General features: G+C 40.0%; 1 protein-coding gene across 2 annotated transcripts in view; it reads right to left on the bottom strand.

Moving 5' to 3' along the window:
* Positions 1 to 6,095: 6,095 nt before the first annotated feature.
* The window catches only part of JAM2 (junctional adhesion molecule 2), a 78,637-nt gene continuing 63,051 nt past the window's right edge, over positions 6,096 to 21,681 (bottom strand). The window contains exons 6-10 of one of the 2 annotated variants that reach the window (XM_002830575.5): positions 21,367 to 21,466; positions 17,569 to 17,676; positions 14,203 to 14,218; positions 11,312 to 11,354; positions 6,096 to 8,657 (exon numbers count right to left, since the gene is read on the bottom strand). In XM_002830575.5, coding sequence (XP_002830621.2) covers positions 8,625 to 8,657; positions 11,312 to 11,354; positions 14,203 to 14,218; positions 17,569 to 17,676; positions 21,367 to 21,466 — 300 coding nt within the window. In that variant the 3' untranslated portion in view covers positions 6,096 to 8,624. The remainder of the gene's footprint in view (positions 8,658 to 11,311; positions 11,355 to 14,202; positions 14,219 to 17,568; positions 17,677 to 21,366; positions 21,467 to 21,681) is intronic. The other variant, XM_054542866.2, reaches the window with a different exon arrangement.

The following is a 21,681-nucleotide window of genomic DNA, read 5'->3' as shown; positions in this document are numbered from 1 at the left end:
CTACAGGTAATTGAGGAAGTCTAGTTGTCCCAGGGTCTTCCTCTAACCTCCCCTGAAACAGCTCTCCTCCACCCACCTGTGGCTGCAAAGCCGTCTTGTGTCAGCTGGAACTGCTAGTCAGTAGAGAACAAACTGACCTTTTCTGCATATGCTTCCTCTCCCTGTCTCTTTACCTCCTTCTTCATTCAAAGTTTAGTTGAATTTTACCTTTTATCAGCTAACATATATTTATCTCATAACACATTTTTTACTTGTCTCACAACTGTGGAATTGCTTGAATGTCCCAGTCTCTTTGTTCATTATTGAAACAGGGTTCTGTTTGACTGTAAGAAGCATCCTATTCTTGTGTCCTATATTACAGGGCTGTGCATTTACATTTAAATTTTGGTCAGGCAAGCACTCCCTGTTTTCCAACTGAACCTCTCGTGGTGCTGTGAGTCACAGATCTTAACCAAGGCTTCGTCTTCCTCAGAGCCCCTTCCTCTTTTTGGCTAGGCTGCTCCAACCCTGCAAACGCTGGCCTTTGTGCAGCACTTCAGCCTGCCAGGTCACTCCTTGTCCTGCACTTAACCATTCAGAACCACCTTATGTGATTATGACAAATGATCTCAGCCTTGTGGTTACTTAAAATGGCTATTTTACCCCTTGCCTGGTGTTATGAAGAATTGTGTTTCCCCAAAATTCATACTTTGATGGAATTGAAGCCCAACCTCCAGTACCTCGTAATGTGGCTTTGGAGATAGGGACTTTAAGTTAAAATGAGACCTTTAGGGTACATCTTAATCCTATCTGACTGGTGTCCTTATATGAAGAGGAAATTTGAGTTGAGGAGAGGTAAGGGGAACTAGAACGGGACATGTGTCTGTTACTTACATAGCACTACCTGTAATAGTAACCCAAGAAGGCCAGGCAATTTTTACTTATTTAACATTTAGTGTGGGCTTTTTTGTTTGTTTTTCACTGTTTCTCTGATTGTTGCTGCTCCTGGTGTAGTAGCAGCCTTCCAAATGCTAGCTGTCTAGTAAGGTGCATGTATGAGTTCTTGCGGGGCCCTGTGGCTGAGGAGGTCTTCCCAGTCGTACAGATTCCATTCCCTTAAATGGCAGGTTCACGCCAACTCCCTTCCAAACTCCCCTTAGCTCCCACTGGAATGGTAAGTACACACTGTTTCTGATGTTTGCTCTGGTGAGACACTGGCAAGAAGGCTAAACACCAGCTACTTCCGATGATGCCTACTGGACCCAAGGGACACTCATGTCCTTGACCTAAGAAATCTTGGGAAAACAGGTATATTTCACCACCCTCCCCTACTTCACTCTCTCTCTTTTTTTTTTTTTTCTTTGAGACGGAGTCTTGCTCTGTTGCCCAGGCTGGAGTGCAGCACCACCATCTTGGCTCACTGCAAGCTCCGCCTCCTGGGTTCACGCCATTCTCCTGCCTCAGCCTCCCGAGTAGCTGGGACTACAGGCACCCGCCACCATGCCTGGCTAATTTTTTTCGCTCTCCTTTTTTTTAAGAGATGGGCTTTTGTTCTGTTTCCCAGGCAGTGGCTTGATCATAGCTCACTGCAGCCTTGAACTCCTGGGCTTAAGCAATCCCCCCAGTTCAGCCTCCAGAGTAGCTACAGGCTACAGGCACACACTACCATGCCGGGCCCTCCCCCTCTTCTTGATATTTTTTTCCAGCTCCCTTTCCACCGGCTCAAATAGCTCCTATTTCCTTGGCAGGTGCCTTCAGTTTTTCCAAGTGATCTCTTAAACATTCTCTTTACTTCCTTTGGGGGTGACTTGGGGGAATAGTACTCCTTATGATTTTGGCAAACTCATTCTCTGTCTCTTTCCATCCCCTCATTTCTTCCCATCCCAAATCCATCCATACACACTTCAGCTTATATGGACTGTGTGATGAGGTGAAGGGTAAAGAGTAGTGGTGGACTGGAGTAATTATTTCAGGGTGGCTGTCTCTTCATCAACAGTGAAAGGGTATTTATACCCAATGTATTTTTTCTTTTCTTTTTTTTTTTTATTTTCTTTTCTTGAAACAAGGTGTCACTCTTTTGCCCAGGCTAGAGTTGCAGTGGTGTGATCACAGCTCACTGCAGCCTCAGCCTTCTGGGCTCAAGTGATCCTCCTGTCTCAGCCTCCCGAGTAGCTGGGACTACAGGTGCATGTCACCACACCCAGCTAGTTTTTCAGTTTTTTGAGACAGTCTCACTGTGTCGCCCATGCTGTTCTCAAACTTCTAGATTCAAATGATCCTCCCACCTCAGCCTCCCAAAGTGCTGGGATTACAGATGTGAGCCACTGCGTCCAGCCTTCATTTTCCCTAGGAAGTGAGATACTTGTTTCTAGTGTTTGGGCAACAGAGAAAGTCCCAATTAACATCCTGTTACATGAATATAGCATCTTTGTAAAACTTTTATTCATTCTCTTTGGTATATGTTATCCTAAAATTTAGAAAGAAAATGTTTCTTAACCTACAGTAACTTCAATTCAGCAGTAGTTAAATTCCATAGTAAATATTTGGAAAGAAAGTTTGAGAATGAAAAATTAAGAAGTTGACTGGGCGCAGTGGCTCACGCCTGTAATCCCAGCACTTTGGGAGGCCGAGGTAGGCAGATCACTGAGGTCAGGAGTTCAAGATCAGCCTGGCCAACATAGTGAAACACTGTCTCTACTAAAAATACAAAAATTAGCCAGGCATGTTGACCGGTGCCGGTAATCCTAGCTACTCAGGAGGCTGAGGCATGAGACTTGCGTGAACCCAGGAGGCTGCAGTGAACCAAGTTTGCGCCATTGCACTCCAGCCTGGGTGACAGAGCGAGACTGTATCTAAAAAAAAAAAAAAAAAAAAAAACCGTAAGCAACTTAGGACTCCAACTATAGCTCTTAGTAAATCTCTATTTTTATACCATCTTTAAGAAACTTTATAAATAGTACACTTGAAGTTGAAAATAAAGGATCATGAAATGGAGCTTTGAAACAGCCTGCTTTCAATCTCAAAGAAGGTAAACAGGTCCTTTGTTGACACACACTTCATTTGTTTTGAGAGCATTTTCTTGGTAGAAAGTAAAAAGACATTTTACACTCTAGTTTGTCCTAATTAGTACATTTTTTCAAACCTGGTCAAGTAAAAACTTGGCGTATATTGAAAAGTAAACAAATATTGAAAGTATCACAAATGAAAGCTTTTAGATTACCTTGAATTTCTTAACCAATTGTTAACACTAAAAGTGTTCCAAAAAGAGAAAACAAAAGATGAAAAATTAAATTTTAAAATTTGGAAGTTGGAAAAATATTTGAAGAGCTTCTTAAGAACTGTGTGGAAATTCATGTCTAATTGCTAAAAGACTGGTATGAGAAAAATAGTTTCCATCCAGCCTTCATTCATGGAACAACTTTGTAACTTCACATATTAGATAACTATTATAATTACATATTTCAGAATACAATCATTTATTAATATTTGAACTAAATTTATGGGGAAATTTTATAATTAAATACTAAATTTGCTCTTTGACAAGTGTTCCTTTGATTTTTAAAAATTCATTTATCACTTATTAAATGCCAACCACATGTTAGATGCTGTTAAATTCTTTGGGTCTTATAAAGTTGTGTAAAACATGGTTCTTTTCTCAAAATGCTTCCAGATTGGTAGGGGTGTCAAACATGTTCATTCCTATTATGGGGTAGAAACCAGTAAGTGAATCAAGGGTTACGGAACTTCAGAGAAGAAAGAATTTCCAGCAGGGGAAATGAGAGAAGGCTGTCCTAGAGGGGGTGGAATTTGACCTGTCTCTTAATGAGTAGATAGAATATACAAGTCTTGTGGTTGGGAGAATTAACATTCCAGGTGGATAGGGTATTATAAGTAAATGTATAGAGGAGGGGGAAAAATGGGTTAAGATAAAATGACCATAGCTCAGTTTAATGGGTACATAAGGCAACCGAAGAAGTTAGTAGAACATATAGCTGAATACGTAGGCTGTGGCAATATGATGGGATATGTCTGTGATGGGTGGGAAACCTTGAATTTCAGGCTGAGGAGTTGAGATTTTGTGATAGACTAGGTAAAGGAAGAGTGAAAGGGTTTAGCCAGGGGAAGGGAGAAGGGAGTTGACATGGTTCGAGAGAAATGGGGCAAATTGATGGATGGGGTGGGGGGAAGAAGAGATTAGAGGGAAAAGGAACCTTTGGAACTGGAGAGATTGACATTGTGACTGAGAGGGTACTTGAGGGTGGAAGTTCCCGGAGACAAAAGTTGAGATAGTAGTGAAAGCCTGAGATAAAAGGATGAAAGTAGTGACTGAAGAATCAAATAAGACAATGAATGATGTAGTCAATGAATAAATGGGAGGCTAAAGATGGAGAGATTTAGAGATAGGAGGGGGCAGTGGTGCTGATAGGATTTAAATGCATTCATCCTGGTTAGCCTCAATATTTTTCAAAATAATATTAGAGATTTGGGCATCTTCAGGGAATGAGAGGAGAGTGGAAGAGAATGAAATGGCCCACTGTGATATTTAGACCGGGTTGGGGGGAAGGCACAACAAAAAGGTATTTTGTCTGGCAGTGAGACTAGGAAGGCCATGGAGGGGCCAGAGATAACTGAGGGTGAAAGGAAAGTGTGAGAGAGAAGAACACAAGAATTTAAAAGGACTGGGCTCGGCTGGGCACAGTGGCTCACGCCTGTAATCCCAGCACTTTGGGAGTCCAAGGTGGGCAGATCACGAGGTCAAGAGATCAAGACCATCCTAGCCAACATGGTGAAACCCCATCTCTACTAAAACCACAAAAATTAGCTAAGTGTGGTGGAGCGTGCCTATAGTCCCAGCTACTCGGGAGGCTGAGGCAGGAGAATTGCTTGAACCCTTGAGGTTGCAATGAGCTGAGATCGCGCCACTGCACTCCAGCCCGAGACAGAGCGAGACTCCGTCTCAAAAAATAAATAAATAAATAAAATTTAAAAATAAATAGATAAATAAAAGGACCTGGCTTAGGCCTATAGTAATGCCAGCAGTTTCGGAGGCTGAAGAGGGAGGAGCGCTTGAGTCAAGGAGTTTGAGACCAGCCTGGCGACATGGCAAGACCCCCCTTCTACAAAAATAAAATATAATAAATAATTACCTGGGCATGGCACACACCTGTGGTGTCTCCTATTTGGGAGGCTGAGCTGGGGGAATCACTTGAGCCTGGGAAGTCGAAGCTGCAGTAAGCCATGATCACGGCACTGCACTCCAGCCTGGGTGACAGAGCAAAACCCCATCTCAACAATAACAACAAAGAATGTAAAAGGAAGTCATGCTGGGGGTAGAGAAAAACATGGTGTGTGAAACCTCCTGGATCAGACTGATCTGGGTCCCCACAGACCCTGATTCCTCACTCCTCAGCTCCGTGAACTTGGCAAGTCAGTAACTCTCGTTTCGTCATCTGCAAAATGGTGACATTACCCACTTTATAGTATCGTTGAGATGAATGAGATTTTATACATCCTCACCCCCATCCATCCCCACCTCTGACATATATAAAGTGTTCAATAAATAGTTTTTGCTTTTTATTTTCAGAGCATTTTTCTCAGCATTTGAGAAGTTGGCAGCCATCCAAACAGAGATGATGAGATTCTAATCTTAAGCAGCTAACCAGCAGCTAGCCTTGTAGCTACAGAAGGTAAGAGGATGTAGTTTCCTGGGTTTTATGAATAACAATAGGTGGAAGACTCTTTCCCTGCACTGTTACATGGGGCTAAAAAGTTTAACAAGTTCAGCTATTTTTATTAATGTAGACTTTAATCAAACAAAGCCACCTGTGGATGAAGGAAGTTCTTTGCAAAGTTGTATTGAAAAGCAATCAATTGGTCCAGATTTAGTTAGGTCAAACCTCCAACTAAAAATAAATTAAATCTAACAACAGCAACAATAATTAAAACAAAACAAAGCTTGCTAATAAGATTTTAAAGCCCTAATCTTTACACAACACAATTCACTGCAGGAAAATAAGTCAAAATGCTGTAAGAATTACAATGGGATTTTACCAATTGTTAGTGTTCAAGTTCCTCAAGTAAACACAAATGGAAATACAAGTCTGGACACAGTGACCCACAGATACATATATATACTTTTAATAGGAAATTAGTGCTCAATACTCTGCCCTTTGTGTGGGGGAAAACATTCTTTTATACAAAGATTTTTACCCAGCTATTACAATAGTTTAAGGTAATGTACAATATATATTTGACACAGAGAGTGTTATTAGATGTTCGCACTGCATAAAATGAATCCTCTAGCCTTTGATGTCTTAAAAAGAAGTTTTACAACTATTAGTGAAGCTAAGGCACTACATATTTTCCCTCCACAATATGGATTTGTGTCATTTAAACTGAAGAAGTTGATCTTGTGTGATGACAGGTATGTGTGAAGAGGTGTCTTTCAGAGTCATCTATCCTCTTGGCATGCCAGTGCAGGAGGAAAGCATTCCTCAAACCAAAGAAATCTTCCAACCAAAACATAGGTAACATTTAGCCTGATTTCTTAAAAAAGCTTGTAGACAGGTGTTTTTTTTCTGTCCTTCACCACCATGAGTTGGGAATCTATGCCTGTGGGCCAAATCTTGTCTGTGCCTGCTGTTTTTGTAAATAAAGTCTTATTGGAACACAGACATGACTTCTTGCTTATTTTGTCTATGGCTGCCTTTGTTAACAGGGACCTTATGACTTAAAATATCTACTTTCTGGCTCTTTACGGAAAATGTTTGCCGATCCCTGACTCATGTAGTGAAAATTTGATTTTGGGCGCAGAGCTATGTTACAGGAGCCCGACCTCCAGGAAGGGATCTGGTGAGAAACATAGAATGTCATAGACAAGTCAAAGGGGGAGCATCTTCCCGGTGGCCTGGTGTCCAGGCACATGCTAGGCACTCAGTGGGTGCTTAATCCATTTGTTTGGTGAATCCTGGGGATTTGCTTCGCCAATTGGGTAGAAAGAGCAGACTCTTTTCAAAGAAGATTAACCTGCCTGGTGCGGTGGCTCACGCCTATAATCCCAGCACTTTGGGAGGCTGAGGGGGGTGGATCATTTGAGGTCAGAAGTTTGAGACCAGCCTGGCCAACACGGTGAAACCCTTCTCTACTAAAATACAAAAATTAGCCAGGCGTGGTGGTACATGCCTGTAATCTCGGCTACTTGGGAGGCTGAGGCAGGAGAATTGCTTGAATCTGGGAGGCGGAGGGGAGGCGGAGGTTGCAGTGAGCCAAGATTGTGCCACTGTACTCCAGCCTGGGCGACAGAGTGAGACTCCGTCTCAAAAAAAAAAAAAGAAAGAAAGAAGATTAACCATGTTCATAGTTGTCAAAGGTAGCAAGTGACCTTTTCATCCAGATTTGCCCAGAAGAACAGGACATGCCCTAGCCATATTTTGTTTTTAATATCAATTCAGTAATTAAAAGAAGTTACAAATGATATGCATTTTTAACATAGTCTAATTGCTCTGGTAAATGGATCATTGGAATTTTCACATTGTAATAGTAGCTGGAGGCTTTTGTGGTTCATCAGTTGAGAAACTCACATTAGATCCACTTTTCATTTGAGCCATTGCTCATGTGCCCACTATGTATCAAGAGGGGTACCAGATGCAGGGAGTCATACTGAGCTTTTTCATCTCATTTTCCTGGTAGACTATTACTTCTTCCCTCCACATCCCTCCTTGTCCAAAAGCAGAATTGTCAACCCCTGACCAAGGGACTTGGCCTGGAATGTCACTGCACAATTTTTAGAGACAGAAAGATGTGAAGTCACCACTCCTGCAGGGAAAGGTATCTGCAAACTTGTGTTGGCTCCAGTGGTGAGTTCTGATGCCAAGGTCACTGATCCTCTTCAAAGAAATCTTACAAGAAGGAAGCAGTGGCAAGCAGCAGTAGGGGTGAAATAAGCCACTTGGGTTTGTGTTTGACCATCAGAATTATGTTTAATTAAGAAATCAGTGACACACACCAGGCGAATCCTGTGATGCACACCTGTGAGCTCCAGCCATTAAGCATTTCTTTTGATGTTGCTTTTAGTTCCCAGGAATTGAAGTAAACACAGAGTGCAAATCCTTGGGCATAAGACCCATCCCGCTTCCTCCTTTCTGTGGATGTGTTAGTGATGAACAAGCATCGGAATAAGGATGATATTAGGGGAGAAAAGAAGATTCTGGCAGAAATGAGACCAGAGGTTCCTTTTGCATCTGTCAGAGTATTTGTTGGACCTCCTAAATCAGACTCTCGTGCAGAGTCTGATTTATATTTTCATGACCTGTGGATTGACTTCACAATCAGTATGTTACATTTTAGTAACGTTCTCTAGAAGTTAGGACGTGGTTAACATTTCCCAAAGCCCAGAACATTACAAAGTATTTTGATTCTTTTAACTTAGTCCAGACACAAGAAGCCAGATTGTATTTTAGGTGTGGACAGAACTATTTGTTTAAAATAACAAGTTCAGGTGAGTTAGTAGTCATGAAAACTAAAATGAAATACCAATTCCATTTCCTCGTGTACCTCTTTGCAAATGTCAGACAAAGCAGAGTTTTATAATAGTTTAATAACTTGTGTAACAGTGGTGGCTTTGGTGTATCTCAAAAGTGGAGTCTTTAAATTATAAAGGATTTTGTGTGCTTGAAATCCTAGGAAAAGAAAGAAAAAACAGGTTTAAATATATTAATTCATATTTAAAGAAACATAAATCTTATGAATATCAAGCTATATTTATTGTAAGAATTTTACAGGTAAAAACCAGTATTTATTTGTTTGTTTATTTATTTATTTATTTATTTTATTTTTTGAGATGGAGTCTTGCTCTGTTACCCAGGCTGGAGTGCAGTGGTGTGATCTCAGCTCACTGCAACCTCCGCCTCCCGGGTTCAAGTGATTCTCCTGTCTCCCAAGCAGCTGGAACTACAGGCACACGCCACCATGCCCAGCTAATTTTTGTATTTTAGTAGAGACAGGGTTTCACCATATTGGCCAGACTGGTCTAGAACTCCTGACCTCGTGATCCACCCACCGTGGCCTTCCAAAGTGCTGGGATTACAGGTGTCAGCCACTGCACCTGGCCAAACCAGTATATATTTAATTAAACTTGTTTTATGGGGAATTAACTAACTAACCCCTAGCAGACAAGGTACTCTGAAGCTTCGCCTAGAGAGTCAAGAGGTAGGACTGGAAGGCAGAGGCAGATAAATCCTGTTAGGAGGATGCCCCGGCATCTGGTGTTGGAGGCCAGGCCTGTTGCTACGCATCCTATGATGTACAGGACAGCACCTTACACCAAAGAATGATGTGGCCCAAAATATGAGTAGTGCTGAGGCTGAGAAACCCTGTGGTAGGGCACAAGAGAACTGAAGGGGACTCTAGCTCTCAGCTGATGAGGGCAACTAAGAGGAAGGCAAAGAAAAAATAAATGGCTTTTGTTCATTCAGTTTAGCCACAATGTGCTGCATACTGTTTGGAGGGATGGGAGTATTCGATTCTACACTCTAAGAGTACTTTCTGTAAATTGCAGAAACACGTTCCATAAATTGTAGGCACAAAAATGGTAGGAACAAAGTTTCTTGTCCCCCAATTAGACATCAGTACGCTTTCAGTGTAGTAAACCACAAAATAAGGTGAATTCTGTAATAGTTTCTGGAACAATTTTTAAAAATCAAATTTTTACAGAAAAGTGGGTAAGCATTTAAAATACTGATGTCCAGGCTCCCCCCGCCCCCGCCCGCCCCGTCCCACCCCCCAGACTCTACTGAGAAGAAATCTTGAGAGAATTCCTGCCATAGATGAGTAAAGCATTTCTTTTTTTTTTTTTTTTTTTTGAGACAGAGTCTCGCTCTGTCGCCCAGGCTGGAGTGCAGTGGCGAGATCTCGGCTCACGGCGAGATCTCGGCTCACTGCAAGCTCCGCCTCCCAGGTTCACGCCATTCTCCTGCCTCAGCCTCCCAAGTAGCTGGGACTACAGGTGCCTGCCACTGCGCCCGGCTAATTTTTTTTTTTTTTTGTATTTTTAGTAGAGACTGGGTTTCACCGTGTTAGCCAGGATGGTCTCAATCTCCTGACCTCGTGATCCGCCCGCCTCGGCCTCCCAAAGTGCTGGGATTATAGGCGTGAGCCACGGCGCCCAGCCAAGTAAAGCATTTCTGAGAACCCATGCTTTGTTTCTCAAGAAATGACTTAGGCCTCTAAAACCATAGGAACTCCCCCCGCCCCAACCCACTATATTCCTGAGAAAATCATCCAGAAGGCTGAATATCCATCCAAAGAGCTACAAAATCTGAGTAACGATGGTATTTGCTGTGTCAATGTAGTGTTTACAAAGGGTCCAAATGTCTGAATTATGTTCCTTAAACCCTCTGAGTTAGGTAATTACTGCGTCTTTTCAAACATTTCTGAAATGTTCCTTTCAATTATAACAGGATATTCTGTGCTCTGGTCTGAATGTTTGTGTCACCCAAATTCATATGTTGAAACCTAATCCCTAATGCAATAATATTAAGAGGTGGGGCCTTTAGGAGGTGATTAGGTGATGAGGGCGGGGCCTTTAGGAGGTGATTAGGTGATGAGGGCAGGACCTTCATGAATGGAGCTAGTGCCCTTACCAAAGAGGCCAGAGGGTGCTTGTTTTGCCCCTGCTACTATGTAAGGACACAGCAGGAAGGCTCCATCTATGAGGAACAGGCTCTCACTAGACATTGAATCTACTGGCACCTTGATTGTGGACTTCCTGGCCTCCAAAACTGAAAATAAATTTGTTGTTTGTAAATTACCCAGTGTATGGTATTTTTGTTATAGCAGCCCAAATGACTAAGACATTGTGTAGCCCTAAAATGTTCCAAGAGCTTCACATAACCAAAGGTGAGTCCTAGAATCACAGCTCTGCTGGAACCACTCTGCTTGGTGAAGCTACAGGGAAGAAAAGGGCCTGGGTCCCAGCTCCACCACTGTTATGCTGTAAGAACCTGTGTTTTAATTTCCTCATCTGTCGAAGAGAGCTGATAATGCCAGACCTAGTGATACTAAGAAGGCAGACTAATTATAGAAAATACCAGGAAACAAATAATGATATGATTAAAGATCACTTCTGCAATTGGAAATGCCAGGTATCTTTATCATGCCATCCTAGACAGGGTACAGAAGCTAACATCTACTTAGCTCCTTTTAAACACCAGTGATAGACACTGGTGCAAAGTGTATTAAAAGTGAAAATTCACAAAGTCCATATAATTACTTCATTTCCCTGCCCTATTCCCCAAACATATTCATTCTATAAATATGCTTTAAAGATACTCACATTTTCACTCATTGTCGTGGCTTTAGATGAAGAATTACTCTTCCTGTTTGTGGAATATAAAAGACAATATTTACTACATTATCACTTCCAATCTGGAACACATATGCTCTTTTAGTTAATTTTACTTCCATACATTTTCTCAGCAACAACATGAACATATATCTTAGGTAGAAAAAAGACAATTCTTACTGAATTTCTTATATTTACAGACAGTATTCACAGAGAAAGTCATGCAACAAAACATCAGTGTTTGTGAAGCCTTGTGCACGTAAATGTAGCTTGTGGCTAGTATACTAAAGATTTTTGTGGAATACACAAACCAGAGACTTACTGACTTTTAATTTAATATATTAATATTTAACATTTTGAAAGCTTGACTATTATAATCTCAAAATTTATTTATTTTTCCATGGAAAAAGTTTTACATGGTGACTAGGGTTCCAGTCATCCATTTCGTCATTCAAAATATTTTGAAAGCCACAGATTTAATGAATGTGAGGGCATATGTCTAGGAATGAAGTTACTCCCCACCAGATTACTACTTGATTTGCTAGAGATACTGATGGAAGAATAACCTTCCTCACTGCAGCTATGTCACCCTTCCCACTTAACGTAAGATGATGTCTCCCCTCTGCTCAAAACCTTCCAATTACTTTTCGTGTCACTCAGTAAAAGCAGAAGTCCTCACAATCACCTGGAGGTTAGGGGTGGGAAGTAGCAACACTTTCAGGCTACTCTGCCCTTCTGAACTCACTGGCTTTATTACTGCTAGTTCTTGGTAATCTGAACTTCAACCTAGACTTGTATTAGGATCTTACGAGACTGAGAGACCAGGATTGAGCCAGAAATCTGGGAACAGGAAGTCAATGGCAGCTGATTCTTCAAAGGAATTAGGAGATGACAAACTGTCTGAAGCCATGGCTTCAGTATATCTTCTCCACTCCCAGCTGCCATAGCCTCAGATAGTTTGTCATCCATCTTCTCTCTATGCCCATAGAGCCAAAGTTGGGTCTGCCACATCCATACATACAAGGACAGTCATAAAACGAGTACACACAAACTACAGGGCTTTGGGGAGCTCATCCATATTTCATGTACCAATGACTCCCACAATTCTATTTCCAGTTATTTCCCCAAACTCTAGATTTTGAATATTCAGTTACTGATTACCTCTCCTTGGAATCAAATAAGCATATCAAATATTAAAATTCCAAACACTCCAACCTCTCCACTTATCCCCATCACCACTCCCAAACTCTCTCCTCTTAAAATCTTCCACACTTCCGTAAATGGTAATTCCATCCTTCTCATAACCTTGAAGTCATCTTCGATTTCTCTGTTTCTCTCACAGCCCACATCCAACAGATCAGCAAGTTGTTAAAACATTATATCCAAAACACTGTCACTTCTCAGCATCTCCAGCACTGCTTTGGTACCAGCCGCCATTTTCTCTTGCCTCACTTAGTGTGGTAGTTTGCTAACTGATCTCCCTGCTTCCACCTTTTGTCATCTCATAGTTTATTCTTAACAGAGAAGCCAGTGTGAGTTTTGAAAAATTAACATGACACCACTCCTCTGCCTAAAGCCCTCCAGTGACTTTCTATCTTACTCAGACCAAAGCCAGACTCCTCACAACTGCCTAAAAGAGACTCCATACAATCTGCCCCCACCGCTACTTTTGTATGCTCATCTCCTCTGTTTCTCTCACTCTGTTCCAGCCACCCTGGTCCCGCTGACATCCCTCAGATATTCTAGGCTTGCCTGGCCTCAGGATCTTTCAATTTGCTCTCTCCCCTCTGCCTGAACGCTCTTCTCGTGGTTATTTGCACAACTTGCTTCCTCACCCTCTTCAGGCCTTTCTCAAAAATCACTTAGTGAGATCCTTTCTGACCACCCTATTTGAAATTAGAATCTCCACTCCTACCCTTTGTATTGTATATTCTCTTATTTGTTTTATTTTTCTCCGTAATAGCCCTATCCGATATACTATATAGTATTATCTGTTTATTTTCTGCCTTTCTATACTAGAATGTAAGCTCCATAAGGCAGAGTTTTGTGGGGTTTTTGGTCTGTTTTGTCCACTGCTGTATCCCCATTCCTTAGAACAGTGTTAGGCACAAAATTGGTATTCAATTAATATAAAAAAATGACTGTTAACTAAAATTTTATTTGAAAATTTTCAATTTAGCAAAATACAGTAAATGTTTTTTTAAGTTAGTTTATACAAATGCCTATGAAATCAAATTAGTGACCATATTTCTTGTCTGGGTAATCATCATTCTCTCTGTACTATCATTTACAAGTAGGTATGAAGTGTGAAGTGGGATGTTGATAGAGTCTGGATATTTGCCTCGCCCAAATCTTATGTTGAATTGTAATCCCCAGTGTTGGAGGTGGGGCTTGTCGGAGCTGATTAGATCATGGGGGCGGATTTCTCATGAATGGTTTAGTACCGCCCCCTTGATGCTGTCCTCAGAATAGTGACTGAGTTTTCTTGAGGTCTGGTTGTTTAAAAGTATGTGGCACCTCCCCAACCTTGCTCCGGCTGTTGCCATGTGAGGTGCCTGCTCCCGCTTTGCCTTCAGCCATGAGTAAAAGCTTCCTGAGGCCTCCCCAAAAGCCAAGCAGTGTTGGTGCCAGGATTGTACAGCTTGCAGAACCGTGAGCCAATTAAACCTCTTTTTAAAATAAACTACCCAGTCTTGGGTATTTTCTTATAGCAATGCAAGAGCAGCCTAATACAGATGTATTTCTTGATAAACTTGAGTAACTTCTTGGGAGAGTAAACCTACACAAATAACCCAACTTCTCTCTTTTGACGTTAAACAGATGATTAATAGAAAATTAGTTGACATAGGAGAAAGACATGCATTGTAGGAAAGTATACTTACTGGAAGGAGGTTTCTTCTACAAAAGAATAAGCATATATCATTAATGCAAGGGTTATTATGGTATGATACAGATTCATATAAAAATGAGTTTGGGTTTAATTTATTTTTATTAATTTTAATCTTCACTTGCTGATGTTTATACCTTCTAAATTAAGAGTTGGCAAACTTTTTTGGTAAAGAGCCATACAGCAACCATTTTAGGCTTTGGGGCCAAGAGGATACTATATAGGTACTTAAGTAACAAGAGAGCAAACAAATTTCCAAACATTTTTATGGATAAAATAAAAATATTATAATAATAATAATAATAATAAAAGTCTTGAAAAACAGGCCTACTAGTTAGAGAAATGGAATTCTTTTGGGGAAGATAACATTTCTCTTAATTGGGGTTCAAAGTCAGTAGTCCCTATCATCAAATAGATTGTAAATGTTCATCTGTAAAGCCGTTTTTGTTCATAGGCCATAGAAAAATAGGCGGGGAGGGCAGATTTGGTCCACAGATAGTAGTCTGCCAACCTCTGTTCTAAACACATATTCAAGAATATGCTTCTCTTGGATAGATTTTTCTGCTAGATGAAAATCAGAGTAACATTCTTAGGTAACGAACTCCTAATATTCAAGTCAACTTTTAATTAATTCAGTATTTTAGGAAAATTTTTTTACTAACTCCTCATTAAAAAACTCAGACCGGTATTATTTTAGGGTATAGATAAAAATGACAAGAGTTTTGAAAGAGTAATCTTATTTGTCTGTACTTTCACTGATGACCAGCAGGGGGACACAGCTGGATTCAATTCATAAAGTTACATTACAGTGGGCTAAATTGAAGCACTGAACAAGTATTAATTGACAGAGTCGCTCTTTTTGTTTGTTTGTTTGGTCAGTGTCTTGCTCTGTTATCCAGCTTGGAGTACAGTGGTGAGATTACACCTCACTGCAGCCTCAACCTTCTGCGCTCAAGCGATCCTCCTACTTTAGCCTCCTGAGTAGCTGGGACTAAAGGCATGTGCAACTGTGCCTGGCTTATTTTTTATTTTTTGTAAAGAAAGGGTCTCCCTATGTTTCCCAGGATGGTCTTGAAGTCCTGGACTCAAGTGATCCTCCCGCCTGGCCTCCCAAAGTGTTGGGAATACAAGTGTGAGCCACCACACCCAGCCCAGTTATTCTTAATTATAGGGCATCTCTTTGAATCCATGTCCACGGAAACATTTTATGAGACATAATACCTAGTTGTAGGTATTGTTAGGAACACATTTTATATTTAAGTTTTGTTTTGGCATAAAATATATTTTTTAAGGCCAAGAGTGGTGGCTCACACCTGTAATCCTAGCATTTTGGGAGGTTGGGATGGGAAGATTGCTTGATCCCAGGAGTTCAATACCAGCCTGAACAACAGAGCAAGAACCTGTCTCCACTAAATATAAAAGAAAATTAGCCAGGCGTGGTGGTATGTGCCTGTAGTCCCAGCTACTTGAGAAGGCTGAGGTGGGAGGACTGCTTGAGCCCGGAAAGTCAAGGCTGCAGTGAGCCTTGATCACACCACTGCACCAGGCATGGGTGACAGAGTGAGACCCTGTCTCAAAAAAAAAAAAAAAAAAATTGTTTTAAAAATCTAAATTCCGAAATTAATGTTCGCTGTAAAACAATGGGTCTAGAACTTGTATATGCTATAAATTTATAATTCAATTAAGAATTTTATTTTATACACTATTGCCAGTGGCCCTGATAGAATGCTGCAGCTTCTGAGCTCTCCAATAATATTAAAGAGGGAGTGAAGAAATGCATTAAGAGAATAAAACATTTTTAAATCTCACCCATTTACATCAAACCTATTGCATTATCAAATGGAGGTGTGAAGTTACAAGAGGTCTAAATTTGAAGAATTCAAAACTGTGTACAGAAGTAGCTCTCATAAATACAATAGGTTTCTAGTTTTAAGTGAACAATTCTCTTTTTTTGTTGTTTTTTTGAGATGGAGTCTTGCTTTGTCACCCAGGCTGGAGTGGAGTGGCACGATCTTGGCTCACTGCAACCTCCACCTCCCAGGTTCAAGTGATCCTTCTGCCTCAGCCTCCCGAGTAGCTGGGACTACAGGTGCACACCACACTCCTGGCTAATTTTTGCATTTTTAGTAGAGACGGGGTTTCACCATGTTGGCCAGGCTGGTCTCAAACTCCTGACCTCAAGTGATCCGCCCGCCTCAGCCTCCCAAAGTGGTAGGATTACAGGCGTAAGCCACCACACCCGGCTGAACAATTCTCTTCTAAATGCAGTTGTCCTAAATTTAACATTCAACATTTCACTGTTCTACACTGATGAAATATTTCACTTATTTATTTCAATGAAATTTCTTTAAAAATTTGAAATCAACTTATATCTTGAGATATACAATTCCTAACTTAAAAAGATCTTGGCCGGGTGCGGTGGCTCACACCTGTTATCCCCGCACTTTGTGAGGCCGAGGCAGGGGGATCACGAGGTCAGGAGATTGAGACTATCCTGGCTAACACGATAAAACCCTGTCTCTACTAAAAATACAAAAATTAGCCAGGTGTGGTGGCAGGTGCCTGTAGTCCCAGCTACTCGGGAGGCTGAGGCAGGAGAATGGCGTGAACCTGGGAGGTGGAGCGTGCAGTGAGCCGAAATTGCACCACTGCACTCCAGCCTGGGCGACAGAGCGAGACTCCGTCTCAAAAAAAAAAAAAAAAAAAAAACACAAAAGATCTTAAAAACATGCAGATACTATAAATATCCGTTCACATTGAATATCTCTGTCTCGCTGCACTGCACCACTCCAAGGATGCCTCTTGCATATTCTGTGGTGCTCCCTGGAATGTGCAACTAGGCAGTTCTGCCTTTTCTCCCTAGGTTTGCCAAGGTGTTTCATAAGCCACCTGCATGTTATCCTGAACATTTTCTATAGCAGAAAATAAATGAACAATATTCTTCAGAGTTTATTAAAACTTGCTGAGAGAGGGCCGGGCACAATAGCTCACGCCTCTAATCCCAGCACTTTGGAAGGCCAAGGTGGGCAGATCACTTGAGGCCAGGAGTTCGAGACCAGCCTGGCCAACATAGCAAAACCCCATCTATACTAAAAATACAAAGATGAGCTGGGTGTGATGGTGCACACTTGTAATCCCAGCTATTTGGGAGGCTGAGACATGAGAATCACTTGAACCTGGGAGGTGGAGGTTGTATTGAGTGGAGATTTTGCCACCACTGCACTCCAGCCTGGGCGACAGAGCAAGACTCTGTCTGAAAAACAAACAAACAAAACAAAACTTCCTAGGAGAAACAGTATCTCATAAATAAACTCCATAGCCATAGAAAGTTATCTGCCAAAGAAGGGTGAAATTCACTTACTTGAAAAGTAGCCTTTCCTCTGAGCATAGCATACACCAAGGCCACAAACGGAAATCACTAAGGCCACAACTACTACGGCTGCTATGATGCCACTTATGTTGAGATCATCTGGAATGTAAAATAAATTACACATAAATATATGTGGATTACACGGACAGATGCAGTCATTAAATTGAAAAGGTTCAAAAAAAGGTCCCCTTTGCAGCTGTATCATAAAGCATACTTTAATGATTGTGAAGCCTGTTCAACTAACTCACTTCTAAGACATGGTTCAAAATTGATTAAAAATATTAACAGAACTTAAGCTTTGGAAAAATACTAAATTTTAAAAACTTCTCAGATTAAAAAATAAAATGTATTCTTTTGCATTCATTTGGAGATGTGTCATAATTCACAGGATTAAAAGACTGGAAGCAATCTTTGAAGTTCATTGAGTTCAAGTATTCTACTGCCACTCCGTACCCCACATCTTACTTAAAATTCTTCTACATCATCATCTGTGTCAATTTCACAAATAATGAAAAACTCAACATCAAAGAAAGCATGTGGTGCCGGGCATGTTGGCTCATGCCTGTAATCCCAGCTACTCAGGAGGCTGAGGTGGGAGGACTGCTTGAGGCTAGGAATTTGAGACCAGCCTAGGCAACATAGCAAGAATCCATCTCTAAAAAATAAAAAAATAAAATAAATTATCCGGGTATGGTGGTGCATTCCTGGAGTCCCAGCTACTCAGGAGGCTGGGGCTGGAGGATCACTTGAGCCTAGGAGTTTGAGATTATAGTGAACTATGATTGCACTACTTCTCTCCATTCTGGGTGACAGAGCGAGACTGGCTCTTAAAAAAAAGCACGTCATTGTTATTCGGTAAAACTAAGTGTAAGAAATATGTTCCTTCTTGAATTATATGGGTGTGTGTGTGTATGTGTGTATACACACATACACAGCCATATACATATATGCAACTAAACTGTCATCCCATTTATGAAAAATGAATTAAATTCTCTGAGGCTTTTCCTATGGCTGTTAAGGCATCCGTCCTCTAATGTAATGCAACTGGATTTTTTGAACCCAAGTTTGGAAATAACTACTGTGAGGTTTTTTTCTTCTCAGATTGATTCTGTTGCCTAATAATTACATTATTAACATTCCAAGCTTAACATTTCTGCAAATTGAGAATTTTATTAAAAATACTCTCATTCATGTCATTAATAACATGATGAACATGGATTTGTTTAGGAAAGAACTATGTAACAGACTAGTAGACACCTCCCGTCATACAACACAATTTATTAACATTCTCTGAGCATGGGATTCAACTGCGTGTGGATCCACCAAAACATTGTTTGGACCATATTTCTCCATCTTGTCCATGAGGATTTTATGAGCCACACTCTTCTGCCATTTAGATACTTCCCATGTATTTATTAAAGGAGCAATTCTTCAAAGAGTCCCATTTTTACAAAGCAAGTTTTAATTAGCCTATGATTAAATAACCTAGAGAAAATATCACATAGCATTTTCTCAAAAATAATTTAAATATTTTAAAGCAATGTACATTTTGGAAATGATCTCTTTAGAGATACTGTTTAAGTGAATCTGCTTATCATAAAAACTTCTGGTCTCAAAATTCTTTCCTAATGCCAAGTGTGTTATTAATTTTCTTAAATACCTCCAAAATATTAATTGATTTTTTTTAAAAAGACAACTTGATAAATCTTTTGAAAGGTTAAGTCATTTGACCAGAGTAGAAAACATTAATTATTGCTTGGTATAAACTCGGTTTGCTTGGGTATTGAGAGGTCAATAAGATTCAGCTTTTTATTTACTTGGATTAAAAAGAGCAGAGAGAGAAAAAATCTACAGTAATCATAATCTTAGGCAAAGTCAAATCAATACGTGAAATTCCTGAGAACCAAAGTGTGCCTTCTATTTACTTTATAGTAGTCATTAAATCTGACATCTATGAAGCATTCAAAGTAAGGGCTATTATCTGACCAAAAAAAAAAAAAACCGTCTTGTAGTTTGTCAATGAATTTGACATCTATGAAGGAAGGATTCACCCTAAAAGAAAATACTGACAAAAAATTATCTTGTTCTGTAAGTACTAAGTCGTAGTATGAATTTTATGTTATTTTTCTTCAATGAAATGGGAGACAGAAGAGTAATAGATAAGGAGTAAGTTAACTTCTTACATCCTGTTCACCGTTTTCTGTGATGTTGAGCAAGTCATACAGCCATATTATGCCTCAGTGAAGAGAAAATGTAACATTAAGTATGAAAATATTTTGTGGTTTTTTTTTTTGAAAAAAAGTCTATAAAAGGAAGGTACCATTTTTCTGACTGAAAGAAAAGGAACTAAACTGCTGAAAGGCTCAGTGTGAGTGGAGTCTGCTGCAGTTTTATAGTGAGGCAGCCATAAACAACCAACAAATCCATGCTTTACTTTCTGCACTTTGAAAAAATGTCTTTAGGACAGTTAACATATTCTAATTTTGGTTACATGTGAATACAGTTATAATTCACAAAGAAAACCAAAAAAATGAATTTATGAATTTGTATGTATTTCAAAAGATGTAAGTCCCAACCAAGGACACAAAACACCTCGGATCAATGGATGAGCATTGAACAAACTAATTTTAACTTTTAAGCTAACTTGTACTTAGAGTAGATATGTGAGAATCATGTTCCAATTAAAGTGGTCCTAGTGGAGAAGCAAACATTTAAATTTTATTCGTTATGTATTTATTGTGTGCTAAGAAAAAGTAACTAATACATCAAAACCATGACTTCCCGGACATGATTCCTTAAAAGAAGGCAAAAGTAGACGTTTAAATTAAACAGGACCATTTAAATGGAAGGAAAAATAAACAGAAATAGTGCTGGTAGGACAAGGTAATGCTAAAAACCATGAGGACAGGCTGGGTACGGTGGCTCACACCTGTAATCCCAGCACTTTGGGAGGCTGAGGTGGGCGGATCACCTGAGGTCAGGAGTTCGAGACCAACCTGACCAACACAGTGAAACCCTGTCTCTACTAAAAATACCAAAATTAGCTGGGTGTGTTGGGCATGCCTGTAATCCCAGCTACTTGGGAGGCTGAGGCAGGAGAATTGCTTAAACCTGGGAGGCGGAGGTTGCTGTGAGCCGAGATCGCGACACTGCACTCCAGCCTGGGCAACAGACAAAGACCCTGTCTCAAAAAAGCAAAAACAAAAACAAAACAACAACAAAAAAAACCCATGAGGACGTATGTGAATAAATGAAACTAAGAAAACAATGCCTTAATTTTTAAACATGTTGTGATGAATTTTTTTTAAATGATAATTTCAAAGCAGCATTGAAAGGGATACTTTCTGATTACTTAAATAACTGCTACGTTGACTATAAATGTCAACACCTGAATTAATTTGGTGGATAATATCAATGATATACATTCCTGAATTTTAAAAATATCAGAAATTCAAACTTCTGGACCTTCAACAATTTACACTACAAGATACTTAGCTTTTATTTGAGAGAAAGACTACTTGGAAGAATGTATTTTAAAAACGATTATTTAAAAAACTAAACAAGTTGTTAAATACAATACTAAGTATTTTTGGCTTATTTGGGAGATGGCTTAAAAACACCATCTTTGCTTCTTTGCAACACATCATATCAAGTTAATTTTAATCATTCTCTCCTGTTTATTCTTCAAGTCACTCAGACATTTCCTACTCCTTGCTCCTTGTACCCCCAAATGCTGTACTTCACAGTCTAGTTGCAAACCATTTGTTCCTCCCAGTATTTCATGCTTACCTACTTGCATTCGTTTCCCAGGACACCTGCGATATCCAACAGAATTGCGAGCTTCACAGGAATATTCTCCAGTGTCCAGTTTGGAAACAGTATTAAATTGCTATTTGTGGATGCAAAAATATATTTTTTTAAGCCATAGATCTATAAGTAGACTTTTTAAATAACCCTGTCCCTCAAATTTTAGCATTAAGTTTGTCTTTCCTTTTTAAAAATTTGGGACTTTCTGTCTTTACTATGAATTTAAAAATCTGCCATGACTTCAAGGAGTTTAAGCTAGACTTTTGCTTAATTTGACGAGAAGAACAAAGATAAAAT

The sequence above is a fragment of the Pongo abelii genome, chromosome 22 (genome assembly GCF_028885655.2).
Source record: "Pongo abelii isolate AG06213 chromosome 22, NHGRI_mPonAbe1-v2.0_pri, whole genome shotgun sequence".
NCBI classification, from domain to species: domain Eukaryota; kingdom Metazoa; phylum Chordata; class Mammalia; order Primates; family Hominidae; genus Pongo; species Pongo abelii.
This window is presented reverse-complemented; position numbering and strand designations above follow the sequence as displayed.